At 52.9% G+C, this 27,464-nt stretch overlaps 1 protein-coding gene across 1 annotated transcript; it reads right to left on the bottom strand.

Annotated features, from left to right (window-relative positions):
• Window positions 1–730: 730 nt before the first annotated feature.
• Window positions 731–17,334, bottom strand: Ttc34 (tetratricopeptide repeat domain 34). The gene is made up of 8 exons (XM_021161146.2): window positions 16,560–17,334; window positions 11,726–12,530; window positions 9,984–10,209; window positions 8,630–8,834; window positions 7,415–7,581; window positions 6,708–6,978; window positions 5,817–6,031; window positions 731–2,946 (listed from the first exon to the last, which is right to left on the bottom strand). Exons 1-8 carry the CDS (start codon window positions 17,332–17,334, stop codon window positions 2,419–2,421), a joined length of 3,192 nt encoding a protein of 1,063 aa, XP_021016805.2. The 3' UTR covers window positions 731–2,418.
• Between the last annotated feature and the right edge of the window lie 10,130 nt (window positions 17,335–27,464).

The raw sequence follows: 27,464 nt of genomic DNA, 5'->3' as shown, positions 1-27,464 counted from the left end.
CTATGGTCAGTCAGTGCTAAAAGACCTGGCTTTAGGCCCTTAGCAGGTCAGTTTTTGGGAATCCCTGAGTACAAATAAAGACCAAGTTGGGCCCTCGAGGCTGTGGGTCACACACTGTGACACCTCCAGGAGTTCTGGGATGGCAGGTGGGAGCAGAGACTAGGGTCATAGCCAACTGGGCACACAGATCCCCTGATGATGACTCTCTTGTATCTGATCACACACTGCTGGAAGTGACCCACAGTTTGCTTTGTGAAAGCTGCACTCCATGGTCGACAATAAACTAGAGACACTGGGACTACGCAAGGGCTGGACACCTGCCCTTGGGACACACGGCTTGGGTTGTTTCCACTCCAGCCAAGCATGGAAGGAGGAACTGGATGGTTGTGGGTAGGCTTTGGGGGGCTGCAAGGAGGTAGATGGGTTTGCAGAGTGTGAGCTCTAGATGGTGGGGGCCAGCAGCCCTGGACATGTCCTGTAGCTAGGGTGAAATGCCTCATACCTCAGCTAGGGTGAAATGCACAGCTTCTAGAACCCTCCACCACAGTCTCCAGGCTGCTGGGGTACCTGGTCTAGCCTGGGATTCTTCCATGAGACAGTGTGTAGGCTGAGCGGCTTGACCAGCTAAGACTCATCTCCATCTTCAGGGATTAGAGGTCTGTGGTCAGGACAGAGGTGGTGGTGAGGAGACGGTGCACTTCACTGAGACAAAATCCTACAGGCTGGGAACCTTATCAAGTGAGATTTATTTCTCATGGCTGTGGAGGTAGAACTCCAAGGAGGAGCCCTGGTAGGTATGTGGGGACGGGCCTGCATCCTGGTTTGTAGGTGGCACTCCCCGACTCCGTTCTCATACATGGGTGGGCTGAAGTACCTTCAAAGCCACAGACCCCAATCTTTAGGGCTCCATCATCACAACCTAACTCCTCCCCACCCACAAGACCCACATTCTGGCAACATCCCATCAGTAGTGGGGTCTCAATGCATGGATTTTTGGGAACCTATTCAGACCACAGCAAGGTGCCAGATCAGTGGCAGAGAGAGCAAGTGAGCTAAGACCTCGGGAGACCACGAGGTGCTGGATGATGCCCCTGGTAGCTGGGAGGAGCTCTGCCAGATCTGAGTTCCTTCATGTTTAGAATGTCAAGGCTGAGGCATCCTGGAAGGAATAGGCATGACAGGGTACCTTAGGCTGAAAGCCAGCAAAGGCACAGGATGTGGAGGGCACACCCAGGTGACAACTGCTTGACCTTGGTGCTGCTGGATGTCCACAGGTGTCTGCAGTGCCAAGGGACACCCAGGTGGAGAGATGGACATGAGGTGGGTGAAAGGGTAACCCGGTGGAGACATGCACCAGACTATCCTAGAGATTATGGTGGGGAAGGGTGGCAGGAACCAGGGTGTGCCTCACAGAAGAGCCTTTCTGGGCCCTCCTGTGGAATACACGGAGGCATAGCTTGCCAGGTCTCAGGTATTACAGCAGTGGGGAGGAGGGCTCCCGCACCATGGAGGGATGTCAGGGCAGGTGAGAAGGCTTTCATAAGAAGGGACTGCTAATCCTATCCAGTCACTTCATCACTACCTGGGGATGGGCAGGCTCAGGAATCCTGTATCTGAGCTGGGGGGGTTGGTTTGTGTAGGTCAGACGGTGGGTTTCAACGGTGCTAAAAGGACTGCAGGAGGAAGGGGCAGAGAAGGCAGCCTGGGGCAAAGGGAAGTCTCAGACCCCACTCTCATCTTCACTGTAGAAGCTAAGGAAGAGGTTTGCCATGTCATGCCAAGCAGTCCTGTCCATTGTGAGTGCATGAAGTGCTCCAGCCCGGCCCCTGTGACAGACAGCTTTGGTGATGGTGGTAGTGAAGGTGACAGGCTGGAGCCCCCCTGGCAGAGATCGAGACTGGATGGGAAGTTTGCCCACATAAAGCTATCTCAGCTCAGATGCACCAAAACACACGCTGACACTTTGGACAGTAGGCTGAGTGGAAGCCTGAGGTCTCTCGGCCTTATGAGGGAAGGGGCTGCCTGGGCTGTGCTTGCTGGCATGGGCACTGGGTCCCTGGAGGATGACCAGGCAAGGTCAGTTCCACACAGGCAGCCAGGAATCTGGAGCAATCTAGGCCTGCTTTAAGCAGCCTCCTTCCCCAGAAAGGGCTCCTTGGGCCAGCGACTCTCCCGCTAGGCCGTGAGGTGCTAACCCTGACCTTGCCCATGTCCCAGGTATAAGCAGAGTACTGAGGCTGCCCACTGCAGTGGGGCTGTGAGCCACCCAGGCCAGCTGCTCTGTATACGCAGGAAGTTTCTCCTCTAATCCCACAGCAAAGGACAGGCAAGGGTGGCCAGCGGAGAGAACCACTCTTGGATCTGGGGAGCCAGGCGCATCCTAGATGAGAAGTGGTACTGGTAGAGGAGTCAAGCAGGTTAGTGTAGTCTGCAGCCAGAGGTGGCCACCTTGCGAGTTCTCAGCTTCAGTTTCTTTAGCCCACTGTGGCTGGGGTCCACCAGGAGTCCATTCTGGACTGCTGTCCAGGCCTCCTCAAAGTGCTGCTCCTCTAGACAGCGCTGGCCATGGATCAAGAACACACTGGCTGTCATGGCCTGGCCTGGTTGCTCCAACAGGCTGTTTTGAGCCTGGGCTGGTGCCAGGGCCAAAGCCTGGGTAAAGGCCCCTGCGGCTCCATCCTTATCCCCCAGGCTCAGAAGCAGGCGACCCTGGGTGCAGAAATCTTCCGACCGTCTTGGCAGGTCACTGTCCTCTGCAGGGTGCTGCAGCACCCGGTCCAGGTCCCTGAGTGCCCTGTCATACTCCTGCAGCTGGGTCAAGCAGGCCACTCGGACACGTAGATAGTAAGGATTGTTGCCTCCGGCCAGGATGGCCAAAGAACAGTAGCTCAGTGCCTGCCCTGGATTCCCTAAATCCAAGATGTTGCTTGCTTCCTTGGCAGCTGTCTGTGAAGGGGACACAGGGAAAGAGCTCAGAGTTAAGTCTCTGGACATAGTCAGCCTCTGCTGGTGTCTGGTCCCCTCCCTGTGCAGAAGACACCCACACTCTGGAGGCCTGGTCATGGATAGGGGTAAGGGACTGGCTTCCTCCTGTGACTGAGGGCTGGGGCTGGCCCAGTATGTCCACCTCCCCATAGTCCCTGAAGGCAACGTTGTTTCCGGAGCAGACAGGTTTGCACCCGAAGTTGCTAAACATTTTCATCTCCTCCTCCCTGATCCTGTTTCTCTAGGCCACTATGAAGGCAGGCAACTTCATCTCAGCATAAATTCGTTAGACTCACAGAATTCCTCCTCTGCTCAATAACCTACAACGGTTCCACAGAACCTGAGACGGGCCTCTGGGTCCCTCCCTCCCCCTTTTAACTGCATCCAGTCTCACAGCATACACCACCATAAACTCTTAAAGCCTTCAGAGGCAGGTAAAGCTCCGAGCATCCCGGGCAGAGTCACTCCTAAAGGGAGAAAACACCACAGTCTCCCAACACTAGACTGAAGGCTCCCATGGAGGACTCAAGGCTCTGAGGCTCGCACAAGAGCACCCGCTTTTCTTGTTCCCTGCTGTGTGACCTCGCAAGAGCCTCTTGCCCTCCTTGCTGCATGGTCCACGTGGCTGCTGGGTACAGATAGAAGGGATTCAAAAGCTTAAAAAAAAAATGCTTAAACACAGACCCAGCCTCTCAAGCTCTGAGCTCCGCTCCGCCCAGCTCGGGGAGGGACAACAGCTCTGCAAACGCAGGCGCAGTACATAAGGACCACGCTGGGGGCGGAGAGGCGGGGTAGTGAGACTGCCTCGTGGCAGGAAGCCAGAAAGGTCACTTCCGGGTTGGCCCCTGTTGCTGGGCAACCGAAAGCTGCCTTGCCAAACCCAGCCCCTGGTGTCTAAGACCCGCCCGCCCCCCCGCCCCCTTAGGCCTTTGGATTTCGCCAGTGTTTTCCTGATTCTCTTCTTGGAGTTCGGGAAGCTCCCAAGCGCTCCACCTCAAGTTCCCTTTCCCTGCTTTAGCTCCAGGACTGCCCCCTCCCGGACCTCAGGAACTCAGGGTTCTCCAGTCCTAGAGCTTTGGGATCAGGATTCCCCTCCCGACCCTTTTGAAGTTTCAGGATCTCACTTCCCCACCCCACTCCAGTTCTGGGACTCCTATCTGGCACCAGGACCTCAAAGACAACCCTAGCCCCACTCAGGACTCCCTAGGTCCTGAACCTGCGTAAGCTTGTGGACTCTTGCCCACCTTCCCTGGATGTTCAGACACTTTATCTTACCCCTTTCTCTTAGTTCACAAGCCATGTCCCTGGCCCTCCCTTCTTAGAGGCTTTAATCCTTAGAACTCTATATTACAGAACACTATTCTATAGAGTTCATAGCCTACAGCCTAGACGTTCCCCTCGGTTCAACTCCAGCCAGTACCACAGTCCTGTTTGCCTTTCCCAGGCAGCAGGTCCTTTGCTTTAGGAAGCATTCAACACGGTTCAGCCGACTCTCCTGTTTCAGCCACTCTCTGATAGGCCCTTTTCCATGTCACGTGACTGGCAGAACTCCGAACAACTGACAGGAAGGCATTTGGAGTAACACTTGTCTTGCCCCATGTCAACTCTTGACTTGGTTCCCTCTGACCCCAAGGCCTAAAGCCTGGACCTGTTAGCATTCCTTCTAGGCTCCACCCCACAGTTACCTGGTATGATGGTTTGTATATGCTCCGCCCAGGGCACTATTAGAAGGTGTGGCCCTGTTGGAGTAGGTGTGTCACTGTGGTGGTGGACTTGAAGACCCTCATCCTAGCTGCCTAGAAGCCAGTATTCTGCTAGCAGCCTTCAGATGAAGATGTAGAACTCTCAGCTTCTCCTGTACCATGCCTGCCTGGATGCTGCCATGTTCCCGCCTTGATGATAATGGACTGAACCTCTGAATCTGTAAGTCAGCCCCAATTAAATGTCTTTTACGAGGTTGCCTTTCAGAGGTCCTGAGTTCAATTCCCAGCAACCACATGGTGGCTCACAACCATCTGTAATAGGATCAGAAGACCTCTTCTGGCATATCTGAAGACAGCAACAGTGTACTCACTCACATTTAAAAAAAAAAAAAAGAGTTGCCTTGGTCAGGGTGTTTGTTCACAGCAGTAAAACCCTAACTAAGACACCTGGCAACATACAGGTGTGCCCGACTCAGTATAAAGAGAGCTGTTTGCCCCCTCCTCACTCTCTTACTCTCTTCCCTTCTGTCTCTTCTGTCCCCATTCCCCTCCCCCCTCCACATCTTCATGGCCTCTCTCCTCTCTCTCTCTCTCTCTCTCTCTCTCTCTCCTCCCTCAATTTCCCTCCCCATCCCCTAAATAAACTCTATTTCATAATATATTTCATACCATCATATGGCTGGTACCTCAGGAGGAAGGGATGTCTCCACATGGGCCCCCAGAGGTACCCCCTTCCACCTCCCACCAGTACCGTGCCTCTATAAGCATATCCAGGTTTTTTCTTTCTTTTTATAAAACACAACAGGACCTATATGCCCTGATCTGGGTCCTGGGGTGGGCCTTGTACCAGGACGAGGTTCCTCAGCCCCAGTTACCTGTGGCTTGCATGCACAGCAAAGAAACAGGGATAGTATTTCCAGAGATCTTCCTTGGCCAGGTCCAGGGCTTCTTACTCTATCTCATCCCAAACCCAAGAAAGCCGGCTAGCATCAAGAAGGGAAGGGCTGCCTGGGGTGAGTGTGGAAGCCAGCTAGCATCAAGAAGGGAAGGGCTGCCTGGGGTGAGTGTGGATCTGGGGCTCCTGGTGCTGGGGCAAGGTCAGCATAGGGCTTGTGGACTAATACATACCTGCGCAAGACTCTGCCGCTCTGGGGAGTCAAGGAGGCGTAACAGGAAGCCAAGGTCCTGAGTATCTCTCTCTGCCAGGCACTGCAAGCCATGGGCAGCAGCTGACACATCTCCTTTTTTAAGCTGGAGCAAGCCTCGCCGGGCCTGGGCAGCCTCTGATGATGGGGTGAGGTGTAGTGCTTCTTGCAAGTGGGTGCCGGCCTCCTGATACTTGCCTGTGGGGACCAGGGAAAGATGTTCAATGAGTGTAGGTGTGGCTGGGATGGAGGCATGCCCAGGAAGGCAGGCATCTAGCCCCAGGGAGCTACTCTGATGTCCCCTACTCTGTCTTGGGTGGAGTCCAGTTGATGGGTGCAGACTTAGCTCAGGTAATAGTAGAGCTGAGAGGTAGCCCACCCCCCTGAAGTCTTTGGAGGGCAAAGGTAGGTTTCAGAGAGCGTCCCTTCAAACAAGGGCGACAGAGACCCACATGGCACAAGTGGATGTACAAATCCTTCTTGGGGTCTTCCCTCTGCCAGCAGAGGGATGTGACTTGAAAAACCAGAGGGTAAACCCAGGCAGTGGTAGGACACACCTTTAACCCCAGCATTCAGGAGGCAGGGACAGGTGATTTTCTAAGTTTGAGGCCAGACTGGTCTACAGAGCAAGTTTCAGGACAGCCAAAGCCGGACACAACACACAGAGAAACCCCGTCTCAAAAAAATATATCAACCAACGAAACAAACAAACAAACAGAGAAATCCAGAGTTGCCATTCCACAGGCCCCACAGGGGTTGGAGGATTTGGAGTGTTAGAAGCCATAGTTCAGAGTCCCTTCTCCACTTCACAGGGAGAAACACTAAGGGTTGGGAATGTGGCCCAGAGACCCATGTCCCCTGCCCTTACACATACCCAGTCCTGTAAGGATGTCTGTGAGAAGCAGGTGCCAATTGGGCTGTGTAGCATTTATTCTAATCAGTGCCTTCCCCATGGCAAGGAGGCCTTGGGTGTCCTCTTCCCTGAGGGGCACCCCAGTGTTCAGACACTGGTTCAGGAGGACCCGGCAGCGAGTGTACAGGCCCTGGGTGAGGGGCAACTGAACTTCTGTCTTCAGGGAGAGAATCTCTGGGGTAACAGTGCCCGGGTCAAGCTTCAGGGCAGAGACCATGTCATCCATAGCTTCCTGCAAGGAAGGAGAGCCCATGAGTGTCGGAGTGGGATGGATCATTCCCTCCCCAGGAGACTCAGAAAGTCGGTCCCATCCAGCTTTCTACCTTCTCTGCTCCGACTATCCATGGCCTACCCACCGCCCACATTCACTGTGGAAATATTTAAGATCCACTAGCTGCCCCCAGGGCTTGCACACCTATCCACACACACTGAGGTATTGGAGCATGAAAGGCAGGATTACTCAAAGGTGGATCTGTGGGAATGTGGCTTTTGATCCCTGCAAGTGCTTGTAGCGGGGTGGAGGGTGGGAGAACATGGAGTCCCAATGTACACCCTGAGGGCTGGAAGGCCTGATCTTGCTCACCCTCCTTCAGGAGAGGAGGAAGGCAGCACCATGGTCTCCCTCACTCCTGCTTGCCCAGCCCCAGGTGGGGAGGATGGGCTGGCACCTGCAGCTGGTCCAGGGCCAGATGCACGAGAGCTCGTCCACACAGAGCTTTCACATTTCCTGGTTCCTCCCGAAGTATGGCGTTGAAATCAAACATGGCTGTCTTCTTCTGACCCAGGAGCCCGTAACAGCGGGCTCGGACAAGGAGGGACTCACTGGCTCCACTCCCTGAAGGAAGAAAATGTGGTCAGGCACAGCTTTGGCTGGCTCTCTTGTCCTGGGTCCCATCTAGTGCTCAACCTTGGTGGGCATGGGGATGTAAGGTCCACCCTGGGGAGCAACCACCCCACTGGGTACAGAGACAGAGCCAGGTAGCCAGGGTTAATGGCCACAGGGCAAGAGAAACCCAACCAGGACAGCTGAAGCCTGGGAGTACTGGCAGATGGTTGGGGTGTTCAAGAAAAGTCTATGGCTCTGTTTTGGGGGGAGTAGGCAGGGGTTGAGTAGGACATGTTAGGCCAGGGTAGAAGCACAGAGTAGGTACAGTATGAGGCTCAAGGTGGGCTGCAGTTCCTAGTGAACTCTGGGAAGGAACTCTGAAGGAAGAAAATGTGGTCAGGCACAGCTTGACTACCAAACAGAATGCTTCCTCCAGAGTCCTTCTGTATATCTGTCTGGTGTTCCCCCAGGGAACCACACAGTGAACTCAGGAATCAGTTCACTAACCACTTCCCTCCCATGGGCTCTCTTCCACTTACTCTGAGGAGGAGCAGTGGAGAGATGCCAGTACAAGTCACCTCAATCGGCATGATCACACTACCCCCAGCCCTGGCCATGTCACTGTCCAGGGACTTGTATGTGCACCATGGCACTCACACACTGAGTCACTCCAGCACACCCAGGGCAGGCCTGCTGCAACCCAGATGGGATGGCTTGGCAATGTATGGAGGGCAGGTGTGACCATACAGAACCTGTCACTACTGTGAAAGGTTCAGGGGAGCCAAGGTCTGGCCTACACCTCAGCATGGAGCATGCAGTGGAGGGCAGTCCAGGAGCAGGGCAGTGTCTCAGTTAGCCCAGGCCCTTCTGAAGCCTTGGTATGTTTATGGACAGCCAGGAGTTCCAATACTAGGTACTCTTGGTGAATGGTCCCATCTTGTCCACACCCTGGAGGCTCCAGGGTGCAGGATATTGAGAAGCAAGCTTGTTCACAAATCCCACGTGCCCCATGCACCTGGCACAGGATTGGACCTCTGAGGCTGATGGGGGTTCCTACCTGCAGCAAAGATGGCCAAAGAGAGATAGGCGATGGCTTCCCTGGTGTGGGCCTCGCTGTCTGACCCACCTGGCCGAGCCCGCAGAATGCTTAATGCCCGTGTATGGCAGTGGTCTTGCAGCAGCTGCAGGTCCTCATGATGGAAGATGTCCAGCATGTGCTGGAGGCAGGCAGTGTCTCCAGACTGGGCTACCTTCTTTACTAGCTGTGGATGTGAGATCAGAGTCATTGCAGTCCTCTCCACAGGCCCGCCCCCTTTTCTTCCTATCCATGCCTGGCTCTGTTTCTACAAGCCTGGAGTTTATTCTGAGCCCTGGAAAGTTTTCCATGAATTGCAGCCCCAGCCACTTAAGCCTTTGAAGGTGTGTTTGTCTCCATCTACTGTGCCTCCTCCAACAAGGACAGGGATGAAGGGAGCAAGGAAGCGCTGGGCAGAGCAAAAGCCCAATCTGCAAAGTGACCAGGTGGGGTGGGACTCTCCTTTCCCTGAGTCGCCTGGGTGGAGACCCCACTCCAACATGCTGATCCAAGGAAGGCTCGAACAACAAGCCTGTGCAAGGGACCTTCAGAACAGCATGTGACGGGAACTCAGAAGGTGTAGTCCAAGAGCCAAGGGTCTTACAGGCTCTAGCTAGGTGTCCTCAGGCAGACACAATCTCCTCCCTCCATGACTTCTGTCTGGGAGATGAAACATTGTTTCTCATGGGCCTGGTACAGACTCCCTTCCCTGCTAGAAAGAGATTGGTTGGTTCTAGGGTGATCTTTCTACCTACTTGTCTGCCCAGGGGATCAAGATTCCAGCTAGGGCAGAGAAGAACAAAGAGGCTGGCTGGTCCTTCAGCCCAGACTTTGAGGCCTGAAATCCCCCAGAAACAGGACTTCAGTGAAAACAGAAAGCCCTACTACACCTAAGTCAGGTTCTAAACTCCCCATTCCAGGGGAGGGTTCTCAGAGGCTGGCAAGCAGAGTCAGGGGTCTTGTGAAACCCATACTTCTATCCCAGGCTAAGTTATGTTCAAGTCCAGCTTATCTGGGAGGATTGAGTAAGAACTCAGTCTATGAAGCATTAGTTCTTGGCCACTTTCCATTATACCACAGCCAAAGCAAATCAGAAGCAACTAGTGTAAGCAGGAACCTCCCAGGTCCCAGGGACCTCAGCCAATTCCCTAGACAATTTACAAAAGCAGGCACAGATGAGGAAGCTGAGGGTCAGAGAGGCAAGGGCTGGATACAGGTGTGAAGTGGGTCCTACCTTTTCCACAAGGCCACATGTATCTGGGGCCACAGGATACATAGTGTCCCCTGCAATGCTGTGTTCATTCCTCCCTGCACCAGCCCACCTAGGTCGACTCACCTGGTTGGCATCATAGCAGAAGCCCCTCCGCAGCTGAAGTAGGGCCAGCCGCACCAGCACAGGGGCTGCCTGGGGCCTCTGGGAAAGAGCCACCAGCAAGGATTTGTGAGCATCATCCAGACGGCCCAAGCGGTACAGGGCATCAGCCGCCAAGAGGCAGGAAGTCTCGTCCTCTGCATCCATCCCAATTAACAGCATGGCCAGCTGGTAAACACCATAGGCATCCCTATGAAGAGGGGGGCTCAGTGTGGGACAGGCCTTTTTCTACATCCCCTCCATTGAGGTCAGGGCTCAGGTGAACCTTGTTCCCATCCATGCCTATAGTCTGGGTAGCTCCTTTCCCAATGAGCTGCAGAGGGACCATCACATCACCTCTGTCCAGATTCCTAACCTGCTCCTTCACTCTCTCTCCCTGCTCCTCCTACCATCCCATGGGGCAGACACTACACAGAAGTAGGCACCAAATCTGCCTGAGGACCCCAGCAGACTCCACTTCAGTTTCCTTTTTTGTAAACACAAGAATCGATGGTTTAGCTTTGCTGGGTTCATCACAAAGAAACATAACAGCAATTCACACCAGGGCAGAGGAAGCTCATGGGGAGGTGTGGGGTGTGGACTGACAGTGGTGGGGGAGGGATAGGCAGCTGGAGGTGCACACACCAGGCAGCAGTGTGTCACGTGTGTCTGGAAGGGGAGGGGAGGCAGCAATTGAAATCAAAGACCCTTCCTTGGAGCTGCCCACTGAGCCAGAGCTACACCTGTCCCCTCTTTAAGACAAAGCGTTCTAGAGACAAGGTGTCACAAAATCATTTAGCAACAAAGAGAAACTTAAAACTCATTATCTACTGCAGGTGGGACTAGCTACAGCTTCAGCAAAAACTCTGTATTTTGAGACATGCACAAAAAGAAACAACCAGAACTATACACGGCAGGGAACTAATGTTCAAGGATTTTGTTTTTTCCATTTAAAAAGGAAAAAGTGTGTGTGCTAGTGGTGGGGAGAGGGCAGAGAGGTGCCTCAGTGGTTAAAAGGACTTTCCCAGAAGACTGGGGTTCGATTCCCAGCATCCACTTGGTGACCACAATTGTAATTCCCAAGAGCTGACACCCTCTTCTGGCTTTTGCTGGCACTGCACACATGTGATACAAATACAATCCAGCAAATAAAAAAAAATTAAAAAAAAATAAAACAAGAAAATTATTTTGAACATTGTGTGTGAGAGCATGTGTGAGTATGTACGTATATGAGGGCAAGTGCCCTTGAAGGCCAGAGGCATGGAATTCCTCTGAAGCTGGAGTTATAGGCTGAGGTGAGCTACGTAAGGCAGGCTGCTGGAAACTAGGCTATCAGCACTCACGCTTAACTGTTAAGCCATTTCTCCTGCCTCCTGCCCCTTTCGATTTTGACTTTCTGGTTTGTTTGCATTTTGTGCTTTTGAGACAAAGTCTCACTCTGTATGTAGCCCAGGCAGGCCTGGAATTCACTGTGGAGCTCAGGCTGTCCTCCTGCACCAATCTTCCAAGTGCTGGGATTGCAGGTGTGAGCCAACACCTCCAGCTTGTTCCTAACTTTAAGGGGAGAACGCCCGCAGGGCACCACTTTCTGAGACCCAGGATCCTGAGATCTCAGCCCTGGATCCAGATCCCGAACTTGGCATAGGGAAGCCATCTAGCGGATCCCAGCGCAAATATCAGACTCTCCTTGCTAGCTTCTCCACCTCCGGCGCGGCGCAGGTTCTCACCCCTCCTGCGCCTGCGCAGCCTTCCCCGCGTAGCTCGGCGAGCGCCGCAGCATCTTGCGGCCCTCCTCCCGCAGCACGGTCAGCAGCAGCCCACGCTGGTTCCAGGGCACGTAGGCCTTGGCGATCAGCAGCGCCTCCTCCGGTCGCAGCCGGCAGGCGGTGACATAGTCCAGCGCGCCCAGGAAGGCGCTACCCGCCAGCACGCGTAGCAGCCCTCGGCCGCACAGCGCGCGCACGCAGCCTCCCGCGTGCGGCGCCGCGCGCTCCACCACTGCCTGGAAGTCCTCGCGCGCGCGCCGCGCATCCCCCGCGTGCAGCGCGCAGAAGCCGCGCAGCGCTAGCAGCGGCGCGTGCTCTCCGGTGCGGTCCCCCGCGCGCTCCCCCGGACGCCTGGGACGGAGGAGGCGCTCACACTGCGCGCGAGCCCCCGCCACGTCCCCGGCCAGCAGCAGGCACTCGGCCAGTCGGATGCCCAGCGCTGGTCGCTGTCGGGCAGGTGCCACGCGAAGCAGGACGCGGAGCGCGCGCGTCACGGGAACCAAGAGCTCGCGGTCTGCATCCCGGCGCAGCTCGCGGCTTCGCACAGCCTCCAGGAAGCGGGCAAAGCCCAGGCCCGCGGCCTCCTGCGCCTGTGTCTGCAGGCGTTCGCGGTCCTCCGCGGACAGCAGGGCCTGGAACTGCTTCCGTGCGCCGGCGGGGCTCTCGCGGAAGGCCTCCTGTAGGTCCCGCAGCATGTCCCCAGCTGGTCCATCCTGGAAGAAGGTGGCGGCCGCGCGGGTGATCAGCAGGGCCGCCAGGTGCTCGCCTAGGGACAGAAACAGGTGTGAGCCTGACTTCCTACAGCTCTCTATGTCAGCTCAGGGCATCTCTCCAAAGTCTGCTAGAATCCAGGGCTCCAGAGAACCACAAGGATGACTCTGAGCCCATGGGCACCCAGAGAGTGATGCTACAGGACTTGTGCCAGCACCACAGCCAGCAGCTCCCGGTGCCACTCAGCATTGCTCCCTCAGAGTGACTCTTGTAGGCATCACCTCTCGGCTCAAATGGAAGTTTATTTATATTCCTTTCTGCCCTGACTTTTAGTGATGGGCTTTAGTTTCCTTTTCAGGGATGTAGCCCCACCCAGCCCATTCTGTGAAGCTGGGGTTCCGACTCTGATTTTTTAGGGTCACCAGTCCTGGACGTTTTTGCTGTTTTGCCTTCTTGGAACTCAGCACTTGTCTGTAGGAAACAGAGACAGTTAGAGGGTCCAGAAAGGAAGCACTTCAGTTATCTGAAGTCCTTACCGGAAGCCCGAAGAGTGGGTGGACTAGGTGTCTGCCCCCTCCACATTGTTAAGTGGAGAGTTACAGTTATGGACACTCCCCAGGGTCTGAGGATGGGTGTGGGGAGGACACTGCCACATCCCGGAGGCCAGCGAAACAACAAGCAACCGGTTTGCACAGACTGGTTGAGAAACCCACCACCACCAGTGTTCCCTGCCCAGTCCTGGTGGCAGAAGCCAAGGGTGAACACAAAACATTGTGAACCAAAGGTCAGCCGCGGAAGCAGCAGAGGCCCCCAGCAACTGCTAACATCACACCCATGTCTCTGTTCAAGAATACAGCCACACAATACATTTCTTAATGGCCCTGCAAGCCAGTAAGGCTGTAGCCATTTTTCTTCGGTTTTGCATATCACAGAATCTCTATTTTATTTTAAATTTTGCTGGCTCTTCTCCAGTCTCTACAACTTTTCTCTACAACTGACTTTTTTCATTATTATTTTACTTCTCAGCTAATTTCCATTTTGGGGTGGTGGTGGTGCTGGATATCAAACCCTGCTCTGTGTACACATTAGGCAAACACTTAACCACTGAGTTATATATCCCAGCTGGTACTTTTTAAATTGTACACCAGACATTTGAGCGATGCTTCATAAAGACTCTGGATTTAGTTCTGTGCTTCAGGTGAGGGCTGAACTTTATTTTAGTAACTGGTGTCACACGCCTTTAATCCCAGCACTTGGGAGGCAGAGGCAGGCGGATTTCTGAGTTTGAGGCCAGCCTGGTCTACAAAGTGAGCGTTGTCTAGACTCAAACTTCAAATTCTGTCTTCAGAAGCAAATTCTCTTTTTAGTTCCTGAAGCTGCCACCTGATGCTTTACACAGACCATCTTGTTTCTCCTGCCTGTGTTCAGTCCAGCAGTCAGCCATAGGTTTATGTTTAGATTTTGGAGTTCATCCCTTCTGTAACCGTTCAGGACTTTGCTTCCCAGCTTCCCATTTTATTCAGCCCCGAACACTCTGACATCTTCTCAAGTCAGGAAAACCATGACTTTAATTGTACACATGACTGTACAGAAGAAAAATCACCAACCTGCAGTCTCACCTCATATAGCCCCAGTTTTATGCATTCAGGCAGTGACCATCCAACACTTTCAGGCACTGGCTTTTGGTATTTTGTCCAAATTAGGAGGTTGTTGCCTGAGGGGCAGGTGCCCTGTCAGATTAGCTGATCTTTCCCAGGACCAGATCTGCTGTTAGTCTTAGCAGTTTTGACAGCCTGGGTCTTCTAAAGTGCTATTTCACCGTTTTAATTTTCATTTTTTTCTGGGGTTCACTAATTTTCTTTCCAATCGGCTGTGTCCAAAGGAAATACTTTTCCATTGTGTTAATTTGCCTCCATTGCGTTACCATGGTGATGACGATTTCCCACAGTTTTTGCTCGCTATCTGTGTTTTCTCTTTGGGGAAAAGTTTTCCCCCCACTTCCTTTATTCATTTGCCTTGCTGATATGTGGGAATTCCACAAATACTTTGCATATGGTTGTATTTTCTGCCATTGTATGTTTTAAAAACATTCTCCTCTCTGAGAATTGTCCTTTCATCTTTGTACAGGTATGTGGGAAAAACTTTAAAATTTTAATTTTATTGGGAGGCAGAGGCAGGCAGATTTCTGAGTTTGATGCAAGCCTGGTCTACAAAGTGAGTTCCAGGACGCCAGGGCTATGCAGAGCAACCCTGTCTTGTGTCTTTTAAAAATAAATAAATAAATTTATTTATTTTATTTATATGAGTACACTATAACTGTTTTCAGACATGCCAGAAATGCATCAGATCCAGTTACAGATGGTTGTGAGCAACCATGTGGTTGCTGGAAATTGAACTCAGGACCTCTTAACTGCTGAGCCATCTCTCCTGCCCCTACTTTTGTATATTAAAAAAAATACTTAGCCCCAACTTTGTATCTTTTAAAAATATTTATTATTATTAATTTTGAGGGAGATAGGGTTTCTATATGCAGCTCTGTATGTCCTGACACTCATTCTGTAGACCAGGATAGCCTCAAACTCTGAGATATGCCTGCCTCTGCCTCCCAAGCCTTGGGCCTAAAGGTGGGCACCACCCTGTCCAGCTGTCCTATATGATGTAATACACTTTTGCCTGCCTGGCTGTCCTGTATGATGTAATGCACTTTGGCCTGCCCGGCTGTCCTGTATGATGATGTAATGCACTTTTGCCTACCTGGCAGTCCTATATGGTGTAATACACTTTTGCCTGCCTGGCTGTCCTATATGATGATGTAATGCACTTTTGCCTGCCCGGCTGTCCTATATGGTGTAATGCAGTTTTGCCTGCCTGGCTGTCCTATATGATGATGTAATGCACTTTGGCCTGCCTGGCTGTCCTATATGATGATGTAATGCACTTTTGCCTACCTGATGCATCAGAGTCAAGACCTGGGGCTTTCCAGTTCTCTCCAGCTGATTCCTCCTTTTACCTTGCTGGTGTCCAGGTCCCTGGGAACCCTGCCACTCAACAGATACTTTGTCTCTCTTACCACAACTCAACAAAGGAGCTTTGTGTACTGGCCCCTTGGTGCCCTGTGAGACCCTCTGGACAGCTGACCACAGACTGAAATCCACAAAACCCGGCAAACAGAAAGGAACCTTCTCTTTATAATTTGGTTATCTTAGGTGTTTTGCTATTGTAAGAGAAAGCAGGTAGCACAGGGTTACTGCCCCAGCCAACCCCTCTGCAGTCAAGTCTTCAAGGCTAACTCTTTAAATCACTCGCCGTCCTCCGTTAGTTAACTATGTCCACAGTCCTGCTACAAATGACTCAGTGGGCTCTCACACTGCAACACTTCCTCCCAGGTAAAGGCCATGGTCTCCTGGTGAGAGTACAAGGACCCTTGATAGATGGCTCTGGTCTGGACCATCCCTCCAGCTTCCCAGCCTCCTCTTTGTTTCTTAGCCTCCCAACCTTTCCAGCTCCTGTCCTGTTCCTCCAGTCTCTGCTTTCCTACTCCCTCAGTCTCCCCCCAGCCTTCTAGGTCCCAGCAGGTCTAGCCCCCTTCTGGCTCCCGAATCACAGTCCATACATAACAGCGGAAGAAGCAGGCTCACATCAGTTTGAAAACGCTCTTGTGGTTTTAAGAGTAAGATCCAGACACTTCCAGGCCCTGGCCTGCTGCCACCTCTTTCCCTTCAACCACCGTGACTATTTGGTGGCAAGGACATTTCAAGCTTTCTTCCCAAGGGCATTGGTATATGGTTTCTTATGCGTGGACTATGAAAAGCCACCTATGCTGGGAAGCCTTCCCTGACTGACAGCCAGATTTGCGCCTTGCATTTAGTAAGGCAAGACTTTGTTTGCTCCTTTTTTTGGGCTCCATGTCTTTTCACTGTGGTGTCCCCAGCTCCGCCCCAGCTCCGCCCAGCTCCGCCCCCAACCCCGCCCCAACCCTAGTCCCAGACCTAGCTCTGGTCCCACCATAGGCAGGTTTTAGCTGTGACTGGAGCGGCTGTCGCCATGGCTCTTGGAGAATGTGACTTGTAAGTCACTCTCCTACCTTGGGGTCTACTCCCCGTTGAGTCAGGCTGAAGGTCTCGGCTGCATGCCGCCCTGCAATCCTCAAACCGGCCTCTGCGAAGCAGAGCTTCCGGTGACATGGCACCCATCCAGCTGCCTCTGGGGTCCAGGGCCTCTAGTAGTCCCCGGCAGTTGGTCTCTTGCTGGCTGGCGCTGGTTTTCGGGTGTCCTGAGAGGTAGTTCTGGAGGCAGCCAAGCAACTTGGGAAGGTAGGGCTGCTGGTGGCTACGAATGAAGGCCACTGTCCGGGCTGCGCTGGAGGCAAAGTTCTGAAGATAGGCCGCTATGCCCTCTCTGGTCTGGTCCACAGACAGAACCCAGGCCAGGGCACGTGTCAGCTGAAGCTCCAGGGCCTGCTTGGAGTGTGCATCCAGCAGAGTGTTACAGCGCTGCACCACTTCCACGTGACGCCCTTGGGCCAGCAGGCCAGCCAAAAGGTACAGGACAGTGGCAGGGTGATCCGGGCAAATGGCACCGAGGAAGGCAGAGGCCAGTGGCCCAGTCAGGGAGACCACCGTCATGCCATCCCAGTGGATAGCAGGGATCTGACTGTCCCCACAACACCAGGACTCCAGGGTGGCCACCACAGGTGCCCCTGGCGACTCAGCCAGAAGAGCCTGTACATGCCGCACAGCTGAAGGCGCATGGCAGCTGAAGGCGGCCAGATAGAAGGCTGTGGCTAAGGGCAGCTCCTCCAGGGCCAGGTGCTTGTCCCCCTCCTGGCAGAGGCAGGCCACGAGCTCCTGAGCTGACATCACGGTCTCAGTCCCCACTGACCCATGTTTGGTCTTCCTGGGTACCTGCAGGAAGGGAATTGAAGTTAGTGTCCGAATTGTCATGTTCAGCTTGAGCTTGACTCCAGAGTCCTCAGAATCTGTGCAGACCCTGGTGTGTGGAACCTGAGACCTGGCCACTGAAGAGATATTAGTGGCACTCTCTCAGCAGGCAGGCTCCATAGCTGGGCGTGGGCTCTGCTAGAATGTAAGGAGCCGTCCTCACATTCGCCATTATAAGATGGCACTGACACCTGTGTTCTAAGTAGTAAACAAACCATCTNCCATGGTGGGGAGCACAGCCAGACAACCCATGGTGGGGAGCACTACCAGACCAATCCATGGTGGGGAGCACTACCAGACTACCCATGGTGGGGAGCACAATCAGACAACCCATGGTGGGGAGCACTACCAGACCAGTCCATGGTGGGAAGCACAAACAACCCATAATCAGCTCAGAGAAAGACTCTAGAACAAGTCTGTCTTCTAACCCTGCCCTCTGACCCCAGGAACTACTCTTGGCCCCAACAAGCCCTTCGTGACAGACACATATACATATGCCTACCCTGCTCACACTCACAAGCTGAACCAGCCAGGCCTGGACATGGAAAGGCTCTGATGACTCAAATTCCTTATTAGGTCCCGGATTGGGGGTGGTGGGTGAAGCTGCTGGTCAGCCCCAGGGGCTCTGGGCCTTTAGAGACAGAGGCCCAGCACAGTAGACACAGAACAGGCAAGGCCAGTTTCCAGGGAGAGTGTCAACATCCCAAAGCTGCCTGGCTGCTCAGCTATGCCCTCTAGTGGCCAGACCTGCTCAGGCAGCGGGGAGGGCAAGGGGAAGGTTTAACTGGGCTTCATGGGGCAGCCTTGGAGGAGAGAATCTAAGTCTCGGAGGAGGGAGGCTCAGGATTGTACAGTGCCTGGGTTTTGGGTGAACTGTTTGTTCCATGCCTTGTGCTACCCCCTGCCCCACAGGTTCAGCCTTTGTCTCTGAGTCCCACAACTCAACCTTGGACAGAGTGATGGATTTTTCACCCCATACCACGTCTGGTCTCACTCCCCTTCCTGCAGCCCCTGTCCACGTTGGGGGTCCTGTGGTCTTCTTATTTGCCCCAAGTCCTTGGCCCCACTGGGCAAGTAGGCTAGGCTCTAGTTCTGTGCCCACAGCCTGTTTCCTGGGGTTACCCTGGCTCTGCCAGCCCTTTGATGGGGATGGCTAGGTCTAGACTGAGGAGGGGGCATACGGTTCAGTTTTAGAAGGAGGAAGTAGAGGCTGTGGCCTGAGAATCAGCCATGCTTTGTCAGCTGCCCTACCGGGCATGCTGGGTAATCAACTTCATATGACTGCAGAGGGATCTGCTTTGGGTGGCCCCTCCCAACTCGCCTCACCAAAGTGTTCAGGTATGGGTGAGCACTGGCTCCTCTGGGGGCTCTGGGGACTGGATACAAGGCTGCTGGGGGTGGGTGGGATAGCTTCCAGGGATACAGTCTGCACACACCCCTCTATGGAGGGAGCTGTGATATAGAGAGCCTGGGTCTGAGGGAGCAAGGTGGGTGCAGCCAGCAAGGCCCGCTTTCCTGTACAGCCTACCTTCGCTTCAGCTCCTTGACATTCACAAAGGCACAAAACTTGCAGTCGGCAGTGGTGAGGGCTTATTAAGAAATTTCCTATTATGTTACTTTGATTACTTTCATTTTAATTACCCTAATTAGGCGAGCTCTGTAATGGAGTGGGCTGTCCTATGGGGCTGTTGCAAGGGCCTGGGGCACAGAGGGGCACTGACTATGGCAATCACATTAGCCCTGATATGTCCCCTGTGCCCTGCCTGGGTGTAGGGAGCCTGAGGGGCTGCAGGCACTGGCCAGATGGCCCATCTTCTGGTTGGGATTGGGCTGTGACTGTAACTCCCATTTGAGAGCAACATGCCTGGGTGCTGGAACCCACCTGTCCACGCTGTGTCTTCTATATTGTGTTTACACCTCTGATACTGTGGTAAACAAATCCAGACTGCTGGAGTTGAGTAGGGAGTCCAAGTTTCAGAATCCGGACATGGGAACCAATCGCAAGGCTTTAGTCTCTCTGGTCCAAAGGATTTCTGCTGTGACTGACTCGAATCTAGTTGGTGGTGACCAGAATTTCAGCCCTGTTCACTACATAGGACCTATGAGTTACCCTAGACACCCTGCTTTGTTGGGGATCTAGGATGTCTGAGCAGGAGTCAGCCCTGCTCCATAGTGACATCCCTTAAACAACCCATGAGAATAGTTCTGACCATCTGACCACTCCTCTGTGGTGATAGCTTTGTATCTGAGGCTGTGCCTGGCCTCATGGGAACAGGGGCAGAGTCACTGTAGCTCCCAATGTAGCTTTCTGCATACAGTGTTTAAGCAGGCCCTTGGGATGCCCTTCATTGGAAAGAGCACTGGAATTGTACACAAATGGTAGGCCTCTCCTCTCTTCTCTGGGCTAGTGACCAGGGTCTTCTCAGATGAGCAGGGAACAGGGCAGACGTTGAGAAAACTCCGAATCAAACCTTGTTGGGTGTGGGTCTGATAACTGTGAGTTGCTGTTCTGGGACAGTACTCACAGGGCCTATAGGGAGCTCTTTCTCAGCTCTCCAGAGGAAGAGTGGGAGTGGCTGTTCCCATGGAAAGGTCTTTATGGATGGATCCTCTTCCCAGATCCCCGGTGTCCCCCCAAGAGGGCTGCATTAGAAAGATCTGGTGCATCTTTCCAGAATTCATTCGTGTCTCCCATGCAGTGGGTAGTGGTCACTGTTTCCTGCAAAGTGCCCCTCAGATACTGATGTGTCCCCAATGACTAGCTTTAACCCTAGGGGCTGGGAAAATGGTCCCCCTTCCTGGTGAGGACCTGAGCTCTCCTGACCCTGTGAGCTGGTAGTGGTGCTGAATACAGGGTAGAGAGGCCTCGGCTCAGTTCATAGGTGAGTTGGCCAGTTTGTCTGTCCATCCCCAAGGGAGTCTGAGTATCTCTTTACCACTGACATGTTCTCCCTAAGGGCTTCCCAGGGCACCTCGTCTACCCGTCTCCCTCTCTTCTCCTCCATAGGAACTCATTGTGTCTGAGCCACTGAGAATCGAGAATCAAAACAGGACTGCAGCCAGGATTCCTCAAAGGGCAACCTTGGGCTCTTGGGTGCTTTTCACTCCCCACTTCCTTGAGAGCCAGGCACAACACTGGCTAATTCTATGAGCTTTGTCCCTGCTCGTACCCACCAGGGCCATCTGCACCACCAAGCATCCAGAATGTTCTTCCAGGCTGTGTAAGCTATCCCTAGCCACCAGGGCTTTGGATACCCTCCCCCATCAGGGTTCTTTGTGACCCCACTCAGTAGAGGCTTCAGAAAATTTACCTGAGGCAGTCTGGAAGTTACCTGGTGGAGTTTCAACCTGCCTTCTCTGTTGACAGCCAGCAGGAATTGTACACAAATGGTAGGCCTCTCCTCTCTTCTCCTCTCTTCTCCTCTCTTCTCCTCTCCTTCCTCCTCATCAGCCTAGACCCTGCACCAGTGAAGCTCAGCTCTTGGCAGGCCCTGCAGCTGGCAGACACGCCCAATCCACACCTGCCAGGGCGCTAGCTCCTCTTGTTCCCCTAGAGCTCTTGTTCCATCCTGAGATCAATAATGTAGTAGGATTGGGGTGTTCCCCCTTTTCCCAGTCACCTGCCCACCTGTTTCTTCTGGCTGCTTCTGTCTCTCTTACAGGCATAGGAGACTGTACCTGGGAGGTGGGTGAAACACTTTTCCTGAATAGGGAAAGTGATACAGGGGCTATCTGAGTATTTGTACAGGTTGTCCATCTGGGGATTCCAGGCTCCTCTGGCAGACAGTTCAGCTGCAGACAGGGTTGTGTTCATGGAGGGGAAGCTATAGCCCCCCACGGCTGCTTTGCTCAGCAGGGACCCCATCTTATCAATGAGAACTGGGTTATGAGGTCAAGTGGTGGGTCCAGACCCTTAAAGGGAATGCTTGGCTCAGAAGTGTCCTGCTGGAGCATTAGATACCTGGCCACGGCATCCAGGGTCCCTCAGACAGGCCTTCCATGCAGCTCCTCTGCTCCTGCCCCCATTGCCTCATCACCATCAAAGCAAAACACATGTTCAATGGTATCCATCTCAGCATCTGCGTGCCTGTAGCCCATCTGTGACATGTCTGAAGCACAGCTCACAAAGCCCACTCAGATCTCCACCTAGGGATCGGCCCTGCCCTTCTCAGCCATCTCAGCACCTGAATTATGCAGGCCACTCACAGCAGCTCCTTGTAGGGTCCTACCACAAATGCCCAGGAAATTCTACCCTTGTCCCCTATAAGCTGGTCCTTCTCCAGCACCACTGAGTGAGGTTTCCTCTATGTATCCACCAGGCTCAGTCACCCCCACTTAGACAGACCCTCTTATATGAAATAATTTCCCTGGTTCTCTTTGCCACCGTCACCATCAGCCCTGCGCTCACTCAGATATAGTTGGCTTCCACTCTGGGATTCCAGTTGAAGATTCCAACCACTCAATTGAGGAGGTCAGGGCTGGGTTACCGTCATCCAGCAGATGCCTGGCAGGCAGCTAGAATGGAGGAGAACAAGGGGACTAGTGAGGGAGAGAAGGAGGAAGGAAGGAAGGAAGGAAGGAAGGAAGGAAGGAAGGAAGGAAGGAAGGAAGGAAGGAAGGAAGAGACAGGATTGTACAGGTTCCAGCTAAGATCTTCATGTGGCACTGTGCAGGGGACATCCTGGAATCCTTAAGTTCAGCCCTAAGACACACAGATCTCCTCAAACATGACCGTGTAAGCAAACAGTGCCCACTGTTGCTGGGCAGAGTGGTGCATTCTGGAACCTGTCCTTTTAACACCAAGAAGTACTCTGGCCCCAAGAACTGCCCAACTTTCTCCTTTGCTTCCTTTTTCCCCAGAAACTTTGTCATCTACACAGTTGGGGAGCTCACAAGGAGAGATTGATGGGAGCCGCTCTGCAGTCTGTGTACACAGCCTAGATTGGCTAGAACTAACGAAGTTTATCAACCAGGCCACCAGGAACCATTAATCACACAGAAAAATAACAGAGTGAAATGACTTTTCAAAATGCCGTGGGTATAATGATCATCTTGGCCATTCTGCTAACTGCTGCCATTTGTGTCTGAGATACTTAAGTATGCAAACAGTAATTAACGTGGTAATGAACGGGGGCTCAGAGCCTCCCCTCCCCAAGCTCATTTGCATGTTAATTATCATCAGCGACCAGGGAAACAAGTTATAAACAGCCTAATTAGCAGCCGGATCATTTTTACAAGAAATCACATGCACTTTGACACAAGAGTCAGCATGAGATTAATGATGCTGGGCAGAGCTGCACCCCCTGCTGGGGTGTGCATGCCGGGGTGTATAGGGTGCCCTCTCTGCCATGGTCTTGGTAGTCTGGACGACAGGGAGTAGGTTGGCTGTGGGCTCAGTGTGGACCGGAAGTGTCCAGATCAGCCAGAGAGGACAAGGGCAATGGGCAACTGGTAAGGAGATGATCCTGGTCCTGTCAAAACAGCAAGGGAGCCTGCACTGAAGGCTGGTGCCACAGCTAGAGGGAGGGAGGCTCCAGCCTGTTACAAGGATGACTTAGGTTCTTGATGGTGGAAAACAGGATGGTCCCTAGAGTTGTCCAGGGTCCATAGGGCTCTTGCTCCTGACAGCAGAGGTGACTGACTGGTGCCTCTTTACCCTGACTAGCAGGAGTTTGCTAAAACAATTAAGCTGGTTAGAGGCAGTATCAGTTGAGGCTTGGTCACACTGGACCTGTCTAATGTCTATCATCACAAGGTCTAAGATCTCTCTCTCTCTCTCTCTCTCTCTCTCTCTCTCTCTCTCTCTCTCTCTCTCCCTCCCTCCCTCCCTCTCTCCTTCCCCCCTCCCCCATGGGAATCCTAAGCTTAGCAGGCTGTGTTTGCCACCAGAAGCAGCTATGGAGTCTTGTACCAGCCTTGACCTGTACAACAGCTCTGTGAAGTGCAAGGTAGACCCAGAACCAGCTCCTGCCCTCAGACCGCTACACTAACTCTTGTACTTTGCAAAGTTACAAAGTATCCCTGATCCCAGCAGATGTTTTACTCAGCTGGAACTTCTTGGTGCCCCCTCTTTAGAAAATTAGCCTGACTACCGCCCTAGATCCCCATCATTCTGGCCTGACTTGTCTTTTCTCAGGCCCTTGCCTGTTCCCACAGTTTTGTCTGTTTTGAATCTTTCTGATGCCCTCCTTGGTACACAGTAGGTCCAACAAATGGTGAAACTGATACTCCAGTACTATCCTGCACTGCATTCTCCTAAGAGGGGTTGGCAGATATTTCCTGGAAGGCTTCTCTTATGATGTTCATGTTTTTTGAACCTTGTGGTCTCTGTAAAAGCTTTTCTTTCATTGCCACGGAGCAGAAGCCATCAGACAGCACTTGAGTGAGGGAGCTGACACACTCTGGGGCTGAGCTTTGTGTCTATGACAAGGTACCCTCCCCTGTCTGATCACATGGCCATGAAGCCCCTCCTAACATGCTCCCCTCCCCCCAGTTCCAAACAGATCCTAGGGTCTCACATCGGTGTCACCTGATTAGTGGAAAGATTATCTCACCTCCTTTGCTCTTGTGGCTATTGAAGGGCTGTGCCCACACCTGTAGGAAAGCCACCATCCCTTGGCCTGAGGGATCTTGGGTCAGGGAACAACCATTTCTTCTTTTGTAGGCACCAAGAGGGGCCTGGCATAGGCCACTGCTCTGGTACCTGCCCTATTCCCAACCCCAACCCCTGGTCCATCACACTTCCTGAGGCTGCTTCTGGACAGGAAGTGGTTCCCAAGTTTCCTCTTGTTGGGTGTTTGTGTTTCTGACCTCAGGAGGGAGGTCTGAGAGTCTTGGGTGCTGGTGGCAGTGAGAAGGTGACAACCCTGGATAGATGGTCTCAAGTAATCAGGCTGCCATCTGGCTGGCTTGCATGAGATGCAGGTGGAGGTGAGTTTTGGGAAGCTGGTCATAGTGGTCTTGTTAGGAAGGGCGGTGGCTGGCTCGCTGTTGGCTGCCTGCTTTGGAAACATGCAGAAAAACAGAGGTTTGGGGGCTTAGGATGAAATTTCTATGAACTTCTCTACAAGCTATATGGTGTTTCCTGATGAAAACTAGGCTAGGATCCCAGGGGTTTGGGGCGCAGAGCTGCAGTGGGGATGATGTCCAGCCTTCTGATTTCCTAGGAAGAAATCAAGGTCCTAGAGCAAAGGGAAGAACCCCTAAGAAGTGAAGAGGCTCCCAGGATCCCTGGGCAGAAGCTGCCTCACTGATACCTTACTGCAGTTGTATGCTTGGGACGTCCAACGCAGTGGGAAACTCTCAAGCTGTCCTGTGCTTCTTAGTTCTTGCCTGTCACTCATTTTTTGGGGGGTTGCTAATCAGGGCCAACACATCACAACTCCTGAGTCTTAAGGATGTTTAGGCCCTGCAAGAACAGGTTCCTGCCGGGTGGTGGTGGTGGCGCACACCTTTAATCCCAGCACTTGGGAGGCAGAGGCAGGCGGATTTCTGAGTTCGAGGCCAGCCTGGTCTACAGAGTGAGTTCCAGGACAGTCAGGGCTATACAGAGAAACCCTGTCTCGAAAAAAACCCCAAAAACCAAAAAAACCCAAAAACCAAAAAACAAAACCAGGTTCCTGCTGGAGGATCAAGAGGGCAGTCTCAAATGGATGGGGAACTCTGGGGCCTCTGCAGGAGTGAGTCAGAGGCAGTGGGCAAGGAGGGTGAGATGAGAGGTTGAGGGTGTGCTTTGGTCCTGGGCCTGCAAGACTGTTGGGACATGAGAGAAAAGACTAGGTCATAGGGACTCTGGGAGGTGAGCATGGGGGTCAGAGAACTCAGAAAGGTCAAGGGGCACACTGCAGCAGGGCTCCTGGGCCATGGTGTGGCTCCTCGCTGTGGTTAGGGTAGGTGATGCTGGTGCAGATCTCTGCTAATGTCTTAGTGTAGGCGAGGTTGGGTATAGCACAATAGGTACCATCCGAATGGGAGCAGAGGGGGCTGGAGAGATGGCTCAGTAGTTAATAGCACTGACTGCTCTTCCAGAGGTCCTGAGTTCAATTCCCTGCAACCTCGTGGTGACTGACAACCATCTGTAATGGGATCTGATGCCCTCTTGTGGTGTGTCTGAGAACAGCTACAGTGTATCCAAATGGGAGCGGGTGATCCTTAGGGAACTGTGAGCTCATTGTGGTGCATGACCAAGCCCTTCTCAGTAATGGAGCCAGCAGAAACCCAAGCTCATGGCTTAGCCCACCTTTAACCTCATAGCTATACTTTGCCTGGGAGCTGCAATCTGTTTTATAGGCCTTCCTGTTTTGTTGAGACCCAGGGACAGTCATGCAGACCCATCTTGGACAAGCTGCCGTCTATAGGCAGCTGTTATTGCCTGTAGTAGTGTATCAGGACTAGAGAGTAGTCAGGCTTTGGGTGAGCTCCAGCTGGTGTTGTATTCCCGTGGGATACAGGTTGGGGAAAGCACCCCTTGTTAAGGGTGAGGACACAGAGCCAAAGAAGAAAGGGGACCTTCAAGAGCAAAGCCGCCTGCTCTGTGCCTTAAGGAGGCTGCAGCCTCCTGGGAAGTCACATGTAGCAAGGTTGGTTGGAAGTCCAGGCTGGAATTTGTTTCTTGTGTCTTAAGCCTTGTCAGAAAGGTCCTGAAAGTGGATTCTCATATCAGTGAGTGTGTGTCTGGGACCCTGAATCTATATAATTGAGTGATACTCTCCAAGGAGTCTGGTGTTGATGCTCCAGGCTGTCATAGAGACATGTATGGAACCCACAAAAGGTAGCAGGTCACCTATGCGGTGGGGGCTCAGCCTACACCTCCTCCTTTCTTGCAGTGGTTCAGCACTGGACTCCTGCAACACCCAACTCCTTTTCTGATACCTCATCCTGGCTTTCCCGTTCCTCATCAAGAAACACAGAACCTTGCTCTTCTTATTTTTTTTAAAGATTTATTTATTTATTTATTTATTTATTTATTTATTTAATATATGCAAGTACACTGTTGCTGTCTTCAGACACACCAGAAGAGAGCATCAGAACCCATTATATATGGTTGTGAGCCACCATGTGGTTACTGGGAATTGAACTCAGGACCTCTGGAAGAACAGTCGGTGCTCTTAACCACTGAGCCATCTCTCCAGCCTGAGGTGACCTTCTTAAGAAGCCCACTTAGCACTGTCCCTGTACCTTTCAGGCAATCTGAAGCCTTGTCCTTGCTGTGCCCCAGTTGGCGGTTAGCCAATCCTCCCTTACCCCTCCCTGAGATGGGAAGGCTGGTGGGCCCCTCAAGGTGGGGACATGTGCCTGTGCAGCAGAAATTGACCATCCAGGCTCAGCTGAACTTCCCTCTGACCCCCGTGGGTCTGCTATTGCTTTTGCTCCTCCAACCCCCTTTAAGGCCCCCGTCTTTGATCTCCCTGTGATGTCCCTACTCCCTGTTCAGCCTGGCAGCTTTCTTGTGGTAAGGACAATGGCTGGGATGGATGAGCGTCTGGGTGCATAGCTCACGATGAACCACAGGTGTGGCAGGGTGTGAATGACATGCTTGGGATCTGCCCCTGACTCCTCAACCAGTTGCTGCTTAAGGAGGTTGTCGCTGTAGGTCTGGATCCAGGGGAGGGTCAGCAGATTTGCCCACTGGAGCTTTTAGCCTGTGGCCACCTTTGCTCAGCACTAGGAGAAGTTCTACAGGGCAGGGTGATCCTTGTCCTCTGAGCACTACCTCCAGAGAGTCATGACTTCCTCAGGAACTAGGTCTGAGCTGGCTCCTGACTGTTCCCTTTGACCTGGCTAGTGCATGCTGTATGACACAACAGGGCTCTTAGTGATAGGCAGGAGGCTGGACTCTGGGGCCAGGTATCTTGGATGCAGCTTGTCCTCAAAGCTGTTCACTCTGGCCTGTGACCCTGGCCTCCTGGAGGGGTTTCCAGGTCAGACCCAGCTCAGGGCAGTATCTGAAACCAGGAAGAGCAGACTTTTGAGTGTCTGATTGTCTGTGCAGTGTCAGAAGAAGTCTCCGCTAGCTTCTGCTGCCGTCACAAGATCTTTAGTAACTGAAG

Source organism: Mus caroli, chromosome 4, assembly GCF_900094665.2.
Source record: "Mus caroli chromosome 4, CAROLI_EIJ_v1.1, whole genome shotgun sequence".
Classification (NCBI taxonomy): domain Eukaryota; kingdom Metazoa; phylum Chordata; class Mammalia; order Rodentia; family Muridae; genus Mus; species Mus caroli.
The sequence above is the reverse complement of the archived record's forward strand: the minus strand, read 5'-3'. Positions and strand labels throughout refer to the sequence as shown.